At 42.3% G+C, this 14,121-nt stretch overlaps 1 protein-coding gene across 1 annotated transcript; it reads right to left on the bottom strand.

Annotated features, from left to right (window-relative positions):
- Positions 1 to 4,081: 4,081 nt before the first annotated feature.
- Positions 4,082 to 10,896, bottom strand: LOC121849982 (N-alpha-acetyltransferase 80). Its single transcript, XM_042339692.1, is given in 6 exon segments — positions 4,082 to 4,397; positions 4,399 to 4,453; positions 4,456 to 4,566; positions 4,569 to 4,624; positions 4,626 to 4,690; positions 10,822 to 10,896. Coding segments are annotated over 6 exon segments (678 nt in total).
- Positions 10,897 to 14,121: the final 3,225 nt, after the last annotated feature.

Raw genomic sequence — 14,121 nt, forward strand, 5'->3', positions numbered from 1 at the left:
GGGGATGAAGTTCCAGAGGTTGGAAGCAGAGTGGCTGAAGGCTCTCCCGCCAATGGTGGGGTGGGTGGGTTGGGGGACGTGGAGCAGGCTGAGCGGAGAGAGCGGGTGGGTTGGTAGGGGGTTAGGAGGTCACAGAGATCCTGCATCACTTTAACACTGCAAGATTGAGGTGACACCAGCATGTGGAAGTGACTGGCCACTGCTTGGTGTGACTGAGCAGATAGCTCCTGCTGCACCTCAACTGACCATGAACTCAGTGTTATCGGGGAAGTAGTTAAAATTATTATCCACCACATTGGTGTTATAGTGAGAAACAATGGTGTTATTTTGGTTTTCAAATACACACGGTCACTTAGATGTATTTTTTCTGGTTCGGAGTAATCTTAGTAAGTGTGAACTTTACAATGAAAAGGTGAACACTTTGAACACTATGAGCACTTCCACTTCCTTTCATGGTTTCTTAAAAGAGCTGTGCAAAAATGGTTTCAAAATGAACACTCATTTAAAGATTCAGCCAAAATTTCCCACTGCTAAATTTGGAGTGCTCTGGAATGCTACCCTTCATAAGGGGCGCTATATCAATTCAAGTAGTTGTAGTTGTTGTTGAAGACAATGGCCTTAAGGCTAAGAATATGCAACACCACATGCCCCAGTTTACCTTGTGTAGGAAATGGAAATACATGGTTTACCAAGGTACTTGATGTAAACTTCAGGAGTACAGTACTGTTGCGGAAGCTTTACTGTAAATCAAACCTGCTTTATACCTTGGCTCGGAGCACTTGATACTGAGAAAAATTGCAAATGAATCACAAATTTCATTTCTTCATCATACAGATGCCTCATATTAACCCAAATATATGCATCAAAATACTTATTAAAACTAAGTGGAGGTGTGAGCTTGGCTCAGTTGGTACTCTCACCTCTGAATCGGAAGGCTGTGGGTTCAAACCTCATATGAGACTCATATATAGTCTAGGCTGACACTCCAGTGAAATGCTGGGCGAGCCCTGCATTTTTGGAGGTGCTATCCTTTGGATTAGATGTCAAACTGAGGTCCCTTCTGTTCTTGTTCAGATGGAAATCAAAGATCTCATGGCGCTATTTGAAGACATAAGTTTATCCCTGTGTTCTAGTCAATAGGCTGCCAGATAAAAATGGTCATTTACTTCATGACTGTTTGAGACATTGCTGGTGTAAATTGGCTGCCGTGTAGTCCTGTAGCTCAGTGGTTAGAGCACTCGCTTTGCAAGTGAGAGACCTGAGTTCAATTCCAGGCAGGGGGCGAAACCTTGGGCAAGTTTCCTTACTCCACACAGAGCCTAATATAATCCCTCCAAAAAAAACAAAACAATAATAAATTGGTCATTTTCAATCCATATGACTGTTTGTGGGACATTACTGTGCGCAATTGGCTGCCGCGCTCGCCCACAAATATACAGTCAATTCACTTTACAGTGTGTTCTGTGAAGCGCTTTGGGACGTCCTCCCGACGTGTAAAGCGCTATATCAAATGCAAGGATTATTATTATTATGTTTGTCTACAAGTACAGTCATTACACTCAAAGCAGTTTGAGATGACCTCCCGAAAGACTCAGTCAAAGTTAAGAATTATATTTATTATTATGTGGTCAGTTGCCATGGGCTAACAAGAAAGATGTGAAAGTGGAGCTCAATCTGCAAACCAAATAAATAACCAGTCACAACCATATTTTGAATAAAAGAAATTGAATTCAAGCTTTCTGCTCAATGATTCTGTTTAACAGAAAATGCTATTTCTGCAAAGTAATTAGTAAGCCAATTATATCAGTACTTTACAGATCAAACAGCATGTCAGTAACAGAGAGCATACTAGTGTAATTCAATAGTAAAGTGGATTAGAGTGTTCTTTGTTTCACAAAGGAGTTTCTTTGCTAAAGCGCTGAGTTTTTCACTCAAGCTTTCAGACACCTTTGTGCCCGCTCTCTAGAACTCTCTTGTGAAATCGTTCCTTCTCTGCTTTAGAAACAAGTATAGAGCTTCTGTGTTTGACTGCATTATCAGTCACCTCCGCACACCCGCCACCCACCCAACCACCATCTCCCACCCAGCTACTGCTCTAATAAACACTTTGAGGCATTGACCTACGTGAAGCAACATAACTGCACATTTTGCTGCACAGTATGGTTAGGATGTCGATTCAATGGTACAATTACGCATGTGCATTACAGGATTCCACTCAGGAAAAGGCTAGCTCATGCAAGTGAAACACTCACAAAACCAAGTCCAAATGATTTATTGTTCTTTTAAGCTAATGTCACATTAGCTCACTGATTTATTTTCAAGTTTATTCAAAATACTCAAAATCAAATAATAAATAGATTAAAAGCACGTACTGTTCAGAGCTCAGGAGTCTGATATTCCTTGTGGTTTTTGCCATTCTCTTCACATTTAAGACTGATGAATTTGGAAATTTCTTAAATTCTATCTTAATTTGGAAGCCAGTATTTATTAGTTCTAAAGAAATCTTCTCACCCAGCTCCTGACAAACCAGCAAATCAAAAAACTTAATGAGCAGGATCTTTGTTTGACAAGCACAAGCAGCGAGAAGCTTGTTGTATAGGAATGACAAGCTGCATAGTTTCAGCCACGTATGCAGTTTGCCGTTCAGTTAGGATCACCCTAAGCAAAAGCTGGTGTCCTCCAGAACCCCCAGGTACCGATAAGTATTAAGAATCAACAATTGGGACTTCCAATCGATACCTTCAATGTCACCTCTTGAGCCGAACGTAACCATGATTCTGCATTTGGAGGTTCCCACCATCATGTCCCACCGGGTAGCCCAGTGTGAAGATGGTGGGTGCAACGCAAGAGGTTCCCCAGGTTAGGCTGTCAGCAGCACAATATTGTCTACAAACAGAGGTGCTGCAATCCTGTCAGAGCAGCATAGAACAGAAACACCAAGGCCCTTCCCCTCGATGCATTCTAACACATAATTGACGAACATGTTGAATAGGGTGGGTGACAATGGGTGGACTTGCCTTACTCCCACCCCCATCAAGAAGGATGGGCTTATACCTTAGTCACCCGACCAAACCAGAAACTCATTCATAATGTTCTAACAGCTAACACCAGTTTTGCTTTTATGAAGGGATTTAAAACATAAAATAATGTAAACAGAACTGGTATTATACATACACCATTTGCCCTTTCTTTCACTAACCAATCTTATCAGACGCATTGGCATTCATTCAAGGCTAATACAGCTTCACGACTGAATCAGACAATTTCCATGAAGACCATCTGTAGCCTTTGAGCAGTTTTTGGATCATTATCCACTGAATTCCTTTTGGCACCAGTTGTGTAAAAGCAGCAAACGGTCAGTCTCTTCCATGCGTGTTAAGCAGATTTTATTAAGTAAATATTCTTCTTCATCCAGAAGACAGGAAGTCCCTTGACATCTTGGTATGGGGTCTCCAACAAGCTCTGGTAGCTTCTATTCTCCATGGTGCATTTATATCACCAGTATATTAGATGGCTCAGGAGAGTGGGGAACTGTGATGAAGGGGTTGATATTAATTCAGGCAAAAGTGGAGGTGCTGGAAGCCCTGTTATTGAATCTGAAGAGAGTTGGGAAGCTGAAGTGATGAAGATAGGGATGTGACTGGGATGGTGAAAAGGTAGGTGTCAGGGAAGACAGTATAAATTGGGAGAAAGAGCAGGTCTGTGTAACTGTGAAGAGAAAATGTGGGAAGGTGGTGGGGGAGGGGAGGTGGCAGAGGGCATTTCCATAATTGGGAAGAGGCTGTGAAACAAAGATTTGAAGCCTGAATCTGATTGTGCAATTGGAAGAACGTGACCCAGGAGATGAGAATGGAAACACCATTGATCCATGTGACTGGGATGTGGTGAGGGAAGGCAGGAGGATGATGGATGGTTAAGTCCATTTTCCGGGGATAATGAGAAAAGTGAACGAGGCAGTGATGGTGAAAGGGACGATGGTGGAAGAAGTGGTGGTCGTGAAGGAAAACTAAGAGATTGTGAAAGAGATGGAGTAGGTAGTGGAGGCAATGTGGTCCATCCATGTAACGTGGAAGATGAGGGGTTAGAAGGTTGCAGTGTGTGGTAGAACAGAGCATACAAGCCCAGAACAATCAATCACTCTTCCTATTGATTTTGAAGGACTGGAACTAATAGTATTTGGCTGAGTAGATGTTAGAGACAGTCTTTCAAGCATTTCCATGGACACAAATGTGGTCATAGATCCTGCATTCTGCACTGGTTTACACAGTGTGTACCCTAAGTGAAAGTAGAAATATTGCTTATCGTGAGTAGTAAGATACAGAGTCTTGAACCCACGGAACTTGGCATACGCCTCTGTGGATTCCATTAACTTTCTACCATAACCTTTGCCCCGTACTCCTTCGCACAACCACTGTCTCCACAAATAGACCACTGGCTTGGCCAACTACACGGAGAGCTTGCTGTGACCCACCAACTGACTTTTGGTTTTACTCCCGGTGCCGTCCGCTATCTTCAGAGGCCTAAGCAAGACAAGGCAAACTGGGAAATTGTTTGAGGATTTCTGGAAGAGTGAATCCGAGATGCTTTACTCCTCTTCCACTCTTCATTGATGAGATCAGCACAGGTCCATCAGCTCGGGGCAAAGATGCAAGGGAACTATCCTCAGCTCTTCAGAAAAGGTCTTCTCACACTAGCAGCAATAAAACGTCAGATTTAATGAACAGTGCTCATCACAGGCTCAGAAAAAGTATGTCTGCTTCAGGAGAAAGACAGATCATTTAACAACGAACAACCCAACTACATATTGTTCCACTTTTCATTAATCATTTAGGCCCTGATACATCTGCCATATAACACTCTTCTATTCAACAAATAATAAATAATAATAATCCTTGCATTTGATATAATGCTTTTCACGTCTTCTAGACGTCTGAAAGCGCTTCACAGAATATACTGTAAAGTGAATTGACTGCATATATTGTGGACGAAACCGGCAACCAATGCGCACAGCAGTGTCCCACAAACAGTCGTGGATTGAAGTGACCAATTTATTATGTTTTTTTTGAGGGATATTATCAGGCGTGTGATGTAAGAAAACTTGCCCAAGGTTCACCCTGCCGGAATCAAACCCAGGTTTTCGCTTGCAAAGCTGTACGATTCTATGATACTATGAGTGCTCTAACCACTGAGCTACAGGACTCCACTACAGGACTCCAAAGGTTGAATCCTAATTCTCGCCAGCTCCCTGTCTCTCAATGAACAAATTCAAGGTTCTCACCCTCAAGTATAAATCCCTTCATAGCCTCGTACCTCCCCATCTCTCTGATCTTTTCAAACCATTCCTCTGCTTGCCCCTCTGTTCAGCTAACACAGGTCTGCTATATTCACAGATCTCCCCACGGTGGTCAAGTGTTCAGTCACTACGTTCCAATGTCCAGAATTCCTGCCTCTACTCTCTGCCTGGCTCTCTCGGTCCTAAAATCTCACCTAAACCTACCGTTCAACCATACCTATGGTTATCTTCCCCTCCCCTTGCTAGCGAACTGCCATTGTGCAGTAATTGGACACATTTTTCTATGTAAAGGCAGAATATAATTGCAATTGTTGCTGAATTAATATAAACTGCTCCAAAATGTGCCAAGTGTGCAGTAGGATAATGGCCAACTGACTAGATTTGCTCTATTAAGTTACCACCTTGGGTCACTTTAAATTCCCTTGTAATATATGAAACTGATGTATAGGAAGCTTTGGTGCATCAAATTGTTGTGTCATTTTATTATGTGATCCCTCCGTTCTTTCAAAAAGTTTAATATCTTTGATTAGTTTCCTGCAACTGGTAGCCGATTGCTCAGGATTACACTCGGTATCTGGAAAGTGCTTGAAGACGTCTAGCCTATGTGAAAGGGCTCCATAAGTGCAAGTTGTTGTCACAGGTCTCTGGGTGGTCAGTTTGAGAGACACTGATTACTTTACATAAAGCATAATAGTCTGTGATTTTGCAGTGTTGTATTGACAAACACACAGTTGCTCCCGTCCCAATAAGGTTTGTAAAGTCAGTCAGTCACACAACACGGCAACACACACAAACACAGTGTAACACCTGAAACTGTCTTTCATTTCCGTACCGTGTTGTGTGACTGACTGGCTTTACAAACCTCACTGGGATGGGAGCAACCGTAAACCGACCTCATGTCAATCGAGGACAACCCTCACTGACTGTCCCCTCCCCATTCACAAAACACCGTGTTACACCGTCAACCAACTGTTCCAGACATCTGTGCAAATTTGCACTGTAAGACTGACACCACCCGCTACATACACTAACAATACCCTTCCAGAACCACCAACCGTCCCATGGAGTCCTGTAGCTCAGTGGTTAGAGCACTCGCTTTGCAAGCGAGAGACCTGAGTTTATTTCCAGGCAGGTCAGGGCGAAACCTTGGGCAAGTTTCCTTACTCCACACGCCTAATAATAATCCCTCCAAATCCAAAAACAATAATAAATTGGTCATTTTCAATCTACGACTGTTTGTGGGACATTGCTGTGCACAATTGGCTGCCGCGTTCGCCCACAAATATACAGTCAATTCACTTTACAGTGTGTTCTGTGAAGCGCTTTGGGACGTCCTCCTGACGTGAAAAGCGCTATATCAAATGCAAGGATTATTATTATTATTATTATTAATACATGTCCACACAACGCAGCGGACTGACCTGCCACTAAAGTGAACATCTGCTGCTGTGTACAGACAGCCAGATGTGCAGGCACAAGCTTACTCACAGTGCTACAGAGTAAAAGATAAAAATAAAACTGGGTGCTTTGCAGACAATAATATTGATCAACTCCATTGAAAACACACATTATGTAATGTACAACATGGATAAGGATGAAAGGCTGAAGAGGCTGATTACAGACTATTGGAATGAAATTCCGTATTATGTGTAGTGATGTTGTCACTGTTAAAGATTTCACATTTATAACTGCGATCACCAAAGGAGCTCTGCATACCTTAAAATGTCAGTCCTTGTGGTACTTCACAGGAGACCATTAAGACTGCTGATTATGTCAGCCTGCTCAGTGGTGGAACTCTTGCTTTGAGTCAGAAGGGTGTGGGTTTAAGCCCTATGTTGGAACGTTTCACTCACAGTCTAAGATGACACTCCAATGCAGTGTTGGGGGTGTGTTGCATTGTCAGAAATGCATCCTTCAGATGAGGCGTTAAACTGGAGGCCCAGTTTGCCTGTTCAGGTGGACGCTAAAGATCCCGTGGCACTATTCGAAAGAGAAGTGAGTTTCTCCTGGTGTCCTAGCAGCAATCCCCAGATAAAACTGGTTATTCGCTTCATGCTGGTTTACAGACATTGCTGTGTGTGAATGATTGCTTAAACAGTCACTACACTTTTACAGTATATCCTTTGAAGCGCTGTGAAACATCCTCCAACATGTAAGGCGCGTACAGCTCGGTAGCTCAGTGGTTGGAGCACTCGCATGACAAGCGAAGACTTGGGTTTGATTCCCGGCAGGGCGAAACCTGGGCAAGTTTCTTACCCCGCACGCCTGATATAATCTCTCAAGAAAGAAAACAATAAAAATTGGTCACATCAATCTACAACTGTTGTGGACACTGCTGTGCGCAATTGCTGCCACGTTTTCGCTCACAAATATACAGTCAATTCATTTCCAGTATATCTGTGAAGTGCTTTGAGACGTCTAAAACATAAAAACTCTACATGAAATGCAAGGAATTATTATTACCTAATGTAAAGATTATTATTGGTATTCTGGTACTGACTGTTTCTTTCACACAGAAGGAAAATGTGGCATTTCGAAGGCTCTGAGAAAAGCTGCTCTGCTCTTGGCTGACGTGATTGTTAACAATCCCATGGACTATTCGAAAGAACGAATATCTACCAGAGTACTGGCCAACAATCCCCAAATAAACAATGGTTATCACATTGTGGCTGTTTGGTACAAATTAGCTGCTGCATCACCTACAAAATAGAAGTGTAAAGTGCTTTGAGACGTCCTCCCAATTGAAAGGCCAATAGCAAATGTAAGATTATTATCATCATCATCATGCTCTGGTCTGCCTTTTCCTTCAAACCTCCAACAAAACCAATTTTACACATCATCAAATGTTTAATTAAAAATACAGAACCTACCTAAAAATGTGAATCTAAGAGTTTCAACCACTCACCCAGTCCTGAAATTCAACGGAGCCCAGAATTCAGCAACAAAGCTGCAAAGTGTATGGTAAGCACCTCACACCACAGGCAAGAGGAAGTGAGAACTCTGGTGTAACTGTCAGCTCGACACAGCCCTGTGCTCTCCTCCCTCCCTGCACTCTCCTTCCCCTCCTCCCCCTTTCACCACTCTCTTCAGTAATTCATTCTGGTTTTGACATGTATAACTTTAGATAATAATAAATAATAATATAGCTGATGTCCTTATATGTCTCCCCAGCACCTTGGGACATCTTCCTGAGTGAAGGCGCTATACAAATATAATTTTCTTACGGCTCAAACGCTTCACAGATTATACTGTGAAGCAAATTGACTATATTTGTGGGCGAAACGCGCGCACAATTGACACAGCATGTCCACAATCATCGTGGATGAATAACCAATATTATATATTTTTTTTGAAGGGATATTCCCCAGAAAGGCGATCCCCAGTCGTCTAATAACAAGTTCTACTTACTGCTAGATAAACAAGACATGTGGAGTAAAAAACTTGACCATTCACCTGCTGGGAATCAACCCAGATTCTGAAATGCACTCATTGGGACCAAAGCATAAGTTCCTGGTCTTAATATTGTAAATTATACTGATAATCCTTACATTGTATAGCATTTTCCACATCAAGGATATCTCAAGACGGAATGACAGTTATTCTGTTGGCCACAATATTATTATTGAAAGAAACAGAAATCACTCACTTTAAAGGCCTGCATCAAAATCCTTTAAAAAGCAACAATCAGGACTTGTTTCTCTTTTTCATCCCTTCTACCTGCTGCGATGGGCTCATCAAAGTGATTGTGCTCGAGGTCTGGCAGTGAGCAATAGCAGCGTGGAAACCCAATCTCGAATACACACATATGCACACACACACACACAGTCCAGTAGGGGGTGCAAAGTGATCGGGAGCAGGGAAGCTGGTTACATGTCCTGACCAAGGGGCGCTGAGGGCAACTGGCATCCTGATACTGCCCCAGCTGAGGTCACACGCAAGTTTGAACCTGTGTCTGACCTCCAAGATATGCAACCTTGTTTGAATCAGCAATCTTCAGTATGAATGGCTCTTCAATTATATTTAAAATACTTTAGTTCTGTTATTTATAGAGCTGATGATACAAGGATTTCTCGATCTGAAGACATACGTGTGATGGATTAGGAAATCATAGAAATGTAACAATAATCCTTATATTTGATACAGCGACTTATCACATCGTCAAGACGTCGCAAAGCGCTTCCCCGGATATACTGTAGAAAGTGGAGTGACTATGCTTTGTGGCTGAAATGTACAGCATAGGTCACTCACACCGCTGTGCCCAGGCTGTGAAGAGCTATCCGTTTATTTTCACTTCCTTGCTCTTTTCCCGCAGCCTTTCTACCCCACCCTCTGGAACTCCATCCCAGAGCTCCGCGCCTCTCTCTTTCTTGCCTCATTCAAGGCCCTTCTCAAGACCTGCCTCTGTGACCGTGACTTCGGACACCCTCTCATCCTCTTGATTCCAACCCCAGCTCGGGTGCAAATCCTTGTAGTGTTTCAATCAATGTAGGTTTTACTTCTGGATTTGGCTTGTGCCAAAATGCTACCAGTGTAGATTTGCTATCTGTGACAACAATCACAAAGATCAATTAACTGATAATATTAATACAGATTTATTGAGATTTTTTTCTTTTGGTCAGCTGGGTGTCTCACGCAGAAAACTTTCACCATGCTTAAGAGTATCCAAAGCAGACACAGTTCTGCATATGTAAGCTTCCTTCACATGGGAATTTCCCTGCACCTCGAATGGAATGTGCATTCTCTCCCTGAAGGATTTGCACTGTGCTACCTAACTCCGAGGACAACTTTGTCACGCTAGGACTTAGGAACTCCTATTAGTGCGTTTTTAGCTTGCAGGGTTATTGAGAAATAATCTACGGGCTAGAGCAGGAAATTGTGCTATCTGCCTTTTCAGTTGAAGAGTGAGTGTTACGATTTCCTTCTTAAACAGTTCCCGAGACCATCTTAAACTTCTACATCCTCCTGTTTATTTCTGTCGTACTGTTGGCACTTTGAAAATGGGACATTGATGAGAGGCCTGGGTTCTGCTCAATGATAGACACCACGAGGGTGTGAATTTCCAGCGCAGTAATGCCCAAAATTCCACTCAGTGTTGACTTGGTAAAAGCCCTTATGTCATGAAAGTTAAAATGGCACAGAATTGTGAAGGATCCCTAACGTCGGTCTTAAATTGTAAGATAGATATTTGAATAACTGCAGACTACGAGCATCAAATTAAGACTTAATGTACAGTAAACCCCTAGTAACTCTACCCTGGCTTAACTTAAGTAAGTCACCATGCTGTCAATATCCCGACCATGCTTATTTATGATTTATACATGTGCCTAACTCACTACTCCTGATAACTCATCATTTAAGAACCCTTTTCCCTTTGGAGTAATGAGTTATCAGGAATTTACTGTAAGAATTTTCCACAATTTAGTTCACCCTTGTATTTTAAGATAAACCGGTCTTACAGGTTAAAACTGGGTGGAATTCTGAGCTTTTAGACATGTTTGCATTTAGAAATGTAGAGTTGGTTATATTACCTCAATCGTTTCTGTACTGGGCTCTGTGCAGTCTCCATCAGCCTGGGCAGGCTGGGCAGGCCTGGTGCCAGCCATTCCACAGCTATAGTCAGCAAACTCTCAGCCATGGGCAAGCCTGCAGCAGGGTAAGACAAACAACTGGGCGTTAATTAACATGCCCTGCAACACAGACAGTCCACACCCTAAGACAAGAAATGTAGGAGTGCAGAGGGCCAGCATGTCACTGCCCGTTGCTCTGATCCTGAGTTTCACATGATTGTACAGGTCACTCATTAATGCTGCACAGTCCTACATTTCTTGTTTTTCTCCATGTCACAGCAGAACAATGAAAGATTCCAGTCCTTAAAACAAAATTAGAGAAAGAGAATTCAATAATTTTAAAGAGAACAAGAATTAAGAAGGCAGACAATAAATGACTCTCCTAAAGACATATCTGGCATAAGGAAAGGAAGTCCAAACCAAGCTGAGCAAACATGAAATAGAAACAATTTCTTCACCAAGGCTTATGAAACTGCAGTGCACTGTTTCATAAAGATCCATCAGCTGATATGTTGAAGAGATAGACAGCAAAATATGGGGATTAGATTACCTGTTGGAAAAGAAGATAAATGGGGTTGATTATACGTTAGATATACCAGTAGAAATTGGTTGGGCAATTGAAATAATACATCCAGTTTTTAGCCTCATTGCATACATGGAACATTGCTGTGTGCAAAAACTGCCACGTTCACCACTAATAATATCATGTCACATTGCAGTATATCCTGTGAAGCACTAGGAAATATGTCGACGACATGATAAGATGGCTATATTAAATGCAAGGATTATCATATAGGAGGACAGTGGAGATTCACTAGGATAAGAAGTCCAAACACACTCCTTGGCAGTCTCTCTAGTTCTACCATCCATAAACTCAAGCTGATTGAAAGCTTTGCTGCCTGCATCCTCACCAGTACCAAACTCTGCATCACCCAGTTATCACCAGAGTCTACTGGCTCCCAACCTACTGGTCCTCAAACTTCAAGTATGAAGTCTTCACCCCCTAGAAACCCCTATCTGCGACCTTCTCGCTACCCCATCTTGTTGGCCTCCACCGCTCAGCGAAGCCGGGCTGTTGTGTTCCCCTGCCCCCTCTGCCACCACCACTGGTGCCAAGCCTTCAACTACTCCCTCTAACCAATGGACCTCCCTCCCTCTAACCCTCCACCTCAACCCTATCCATCTATTACTAAAGCCTTGATTGTTCCTATGGTAACCTCCCCCTTGTTCAGCATCTTTATGAAGGCCTATAGGACAATATCCTACGAGTGCTATATAAATGTTATGTTATGAAAAGTTGGATTGAAAAGTTGGATCTATGTTTATGAGGGAATATGATACAGGTTTTGGAAATAATGAATGTTTTTGATAGGTAAATATCAGAAGACAACTTTCACTGATCAGCAAGTTAAGTGAAGAGAGTACAAATTAGGGATTGGTCACCAGAAGAGAAAAAAGGTCAGAAATCAGTTCAACCAGAGGCTGTTAGATCGTAGAGAGCCTCACCAAAAAAGAACTGCTGTAGCCGAGTTTGTAACACCATTTACTGAGGAAAAAACAGGGAAATGGGATTAGAGTTGAGGGAATAATAATAATCATTGTATTTGATTTAACGCTGTCTCATGCTGAGACATCTTAAAGCGCTTCACAGAATATACTGTAAAGTCGATTGACGGTATATATTTTGTGGACAAAAAGTGGCAGCCAATTGTGTACAGCAATGTTACCACAAACAGGGGTGGATTAAGTCACCAAACTATTATGTTTTTTTTAAAAAAAGGATTACCCCAGAAAAGCAATCTGCTATCAATTAACAACAGGGTTCCTACTTATTGCTAGGTAAACAGAAGCATGTGAACTTAGGAAACTTGCCCAACATTTCGCCTTGCCCAGGAATTGAACCCAGGTCCTCCCGCTTGTGAGGTAATACTCTAACAATTACACTACTGAACACTAAGAAAGAGCAGGGGATTGGGATTAAAGGGGATGAACAAGCAGGCAGTGCCAATACAATGAGCCATAAGGGGATCTTCTCTCTGTGCTGTCACCATTCTATGATTGATTGTAACTAATGAAATGGTGAGAGCAGGAGTTGATGGGCTGAATGGAGCATTCCATTCCTTTATGGTTACATTGAACTTGGTTTTCTAGCAAATTAGATAAATTATTTAAATAAATATGCAAATGTTATTATTTATTTATTTAATCTATTTCCCTCCGCTCAGTCTCCACAGCTGAACATTGTGAACGGGGATTAGCACACAGCACCTTGCAAAAGTTCATCCACCAAAGCTGCGAGTCAATATCCTGGGGCAACAAAGCGGTTTATCCAGCCTAAGCCACAACACATCCGACCTGAGGATTAAGAAACATCTGGATTTCAAAATGAAGCAGGTTACTGTACAGAGCAATACAGGAAGAGGAGAGGGGTGGAGCGGTAAACATCGGCACGCACCAGCTAGCCCATATGGCCCGTACTTTAACTATGTAAATGGTGCATCCTGAAGGTGTCTCAGACAGACCCGCACGGGTTCCAGTCAGACTCTGATATAGGGCCAACCACAGCCGGGTGCCGGGACTGCAGTCCATCCCAGTATCTGCTGGGATTGCCATTTACAAATTTATGGTGAATCTTACAAATTAGACTTCAATAGCCCTCTCGTCTTAGTTACTGAGAAAACACGAGAGAAAATAAGGCAGAGGAATAATTATCCTTAAATTGAATACAAGCACTGGGAGGACATCTCAAAGCACTTCACAGGATTTTACTGTAGTTTAGTGACTATATTTGTAGGCAAACATGGCAGCTAATTTGCGCACAGCAAGCAGCAGTGGCAGGCCTTCTTAAAATCTTAAACCAGTTTGAAAGATTTGAGCATAACACAAAACAGTGAAAAACAGAAGCCTAAATGGCTGAAGCTTTCAATAGCTGTGAGAATGTATGAAAGGGCTGTCGGGCTTCAGGAGCGCTGTGCGCTTTCTTAGTTGCTGTTTTCAGATTTCTTTAGAAAGTCACTCACACCCTGAACAACCTGAAGCACAAACATTTAACTGCCAACCACTGTGGTCAAGTGGAGCAAACCTGTCAGTTCCAATAGTCACACCAACTTCATGGATTTTTATTTCTAAATGTTTTCACTATTTCAGTGTTAATGTACAATCAGGAATGAGATTAATAGACCTCTTACAGTGGGACCTGTTTCAACTCTCCAACACCAGCCATTTTGATGCGATTCTAAGCCTGGGATTGCTGGAGAGATA

The sequence above is a fragment of the Callorhinchus milii genome, unplaced genomic scaffold (assembly GCF_018977255.1).
Source record: "Callorhinchus milii isolate IMCB2004 unplaced genomic scaffold, IMCB_Cmil_1.0 Scaffold12, whole genome shotgun sequence".
Lineage (NCBI taxonomy): Eukaryota > Metazoa > Chordata > Chondrichthyes > Chimaeriformes > Callorhinchidae > Callorhinchus > Callorhinchus milii.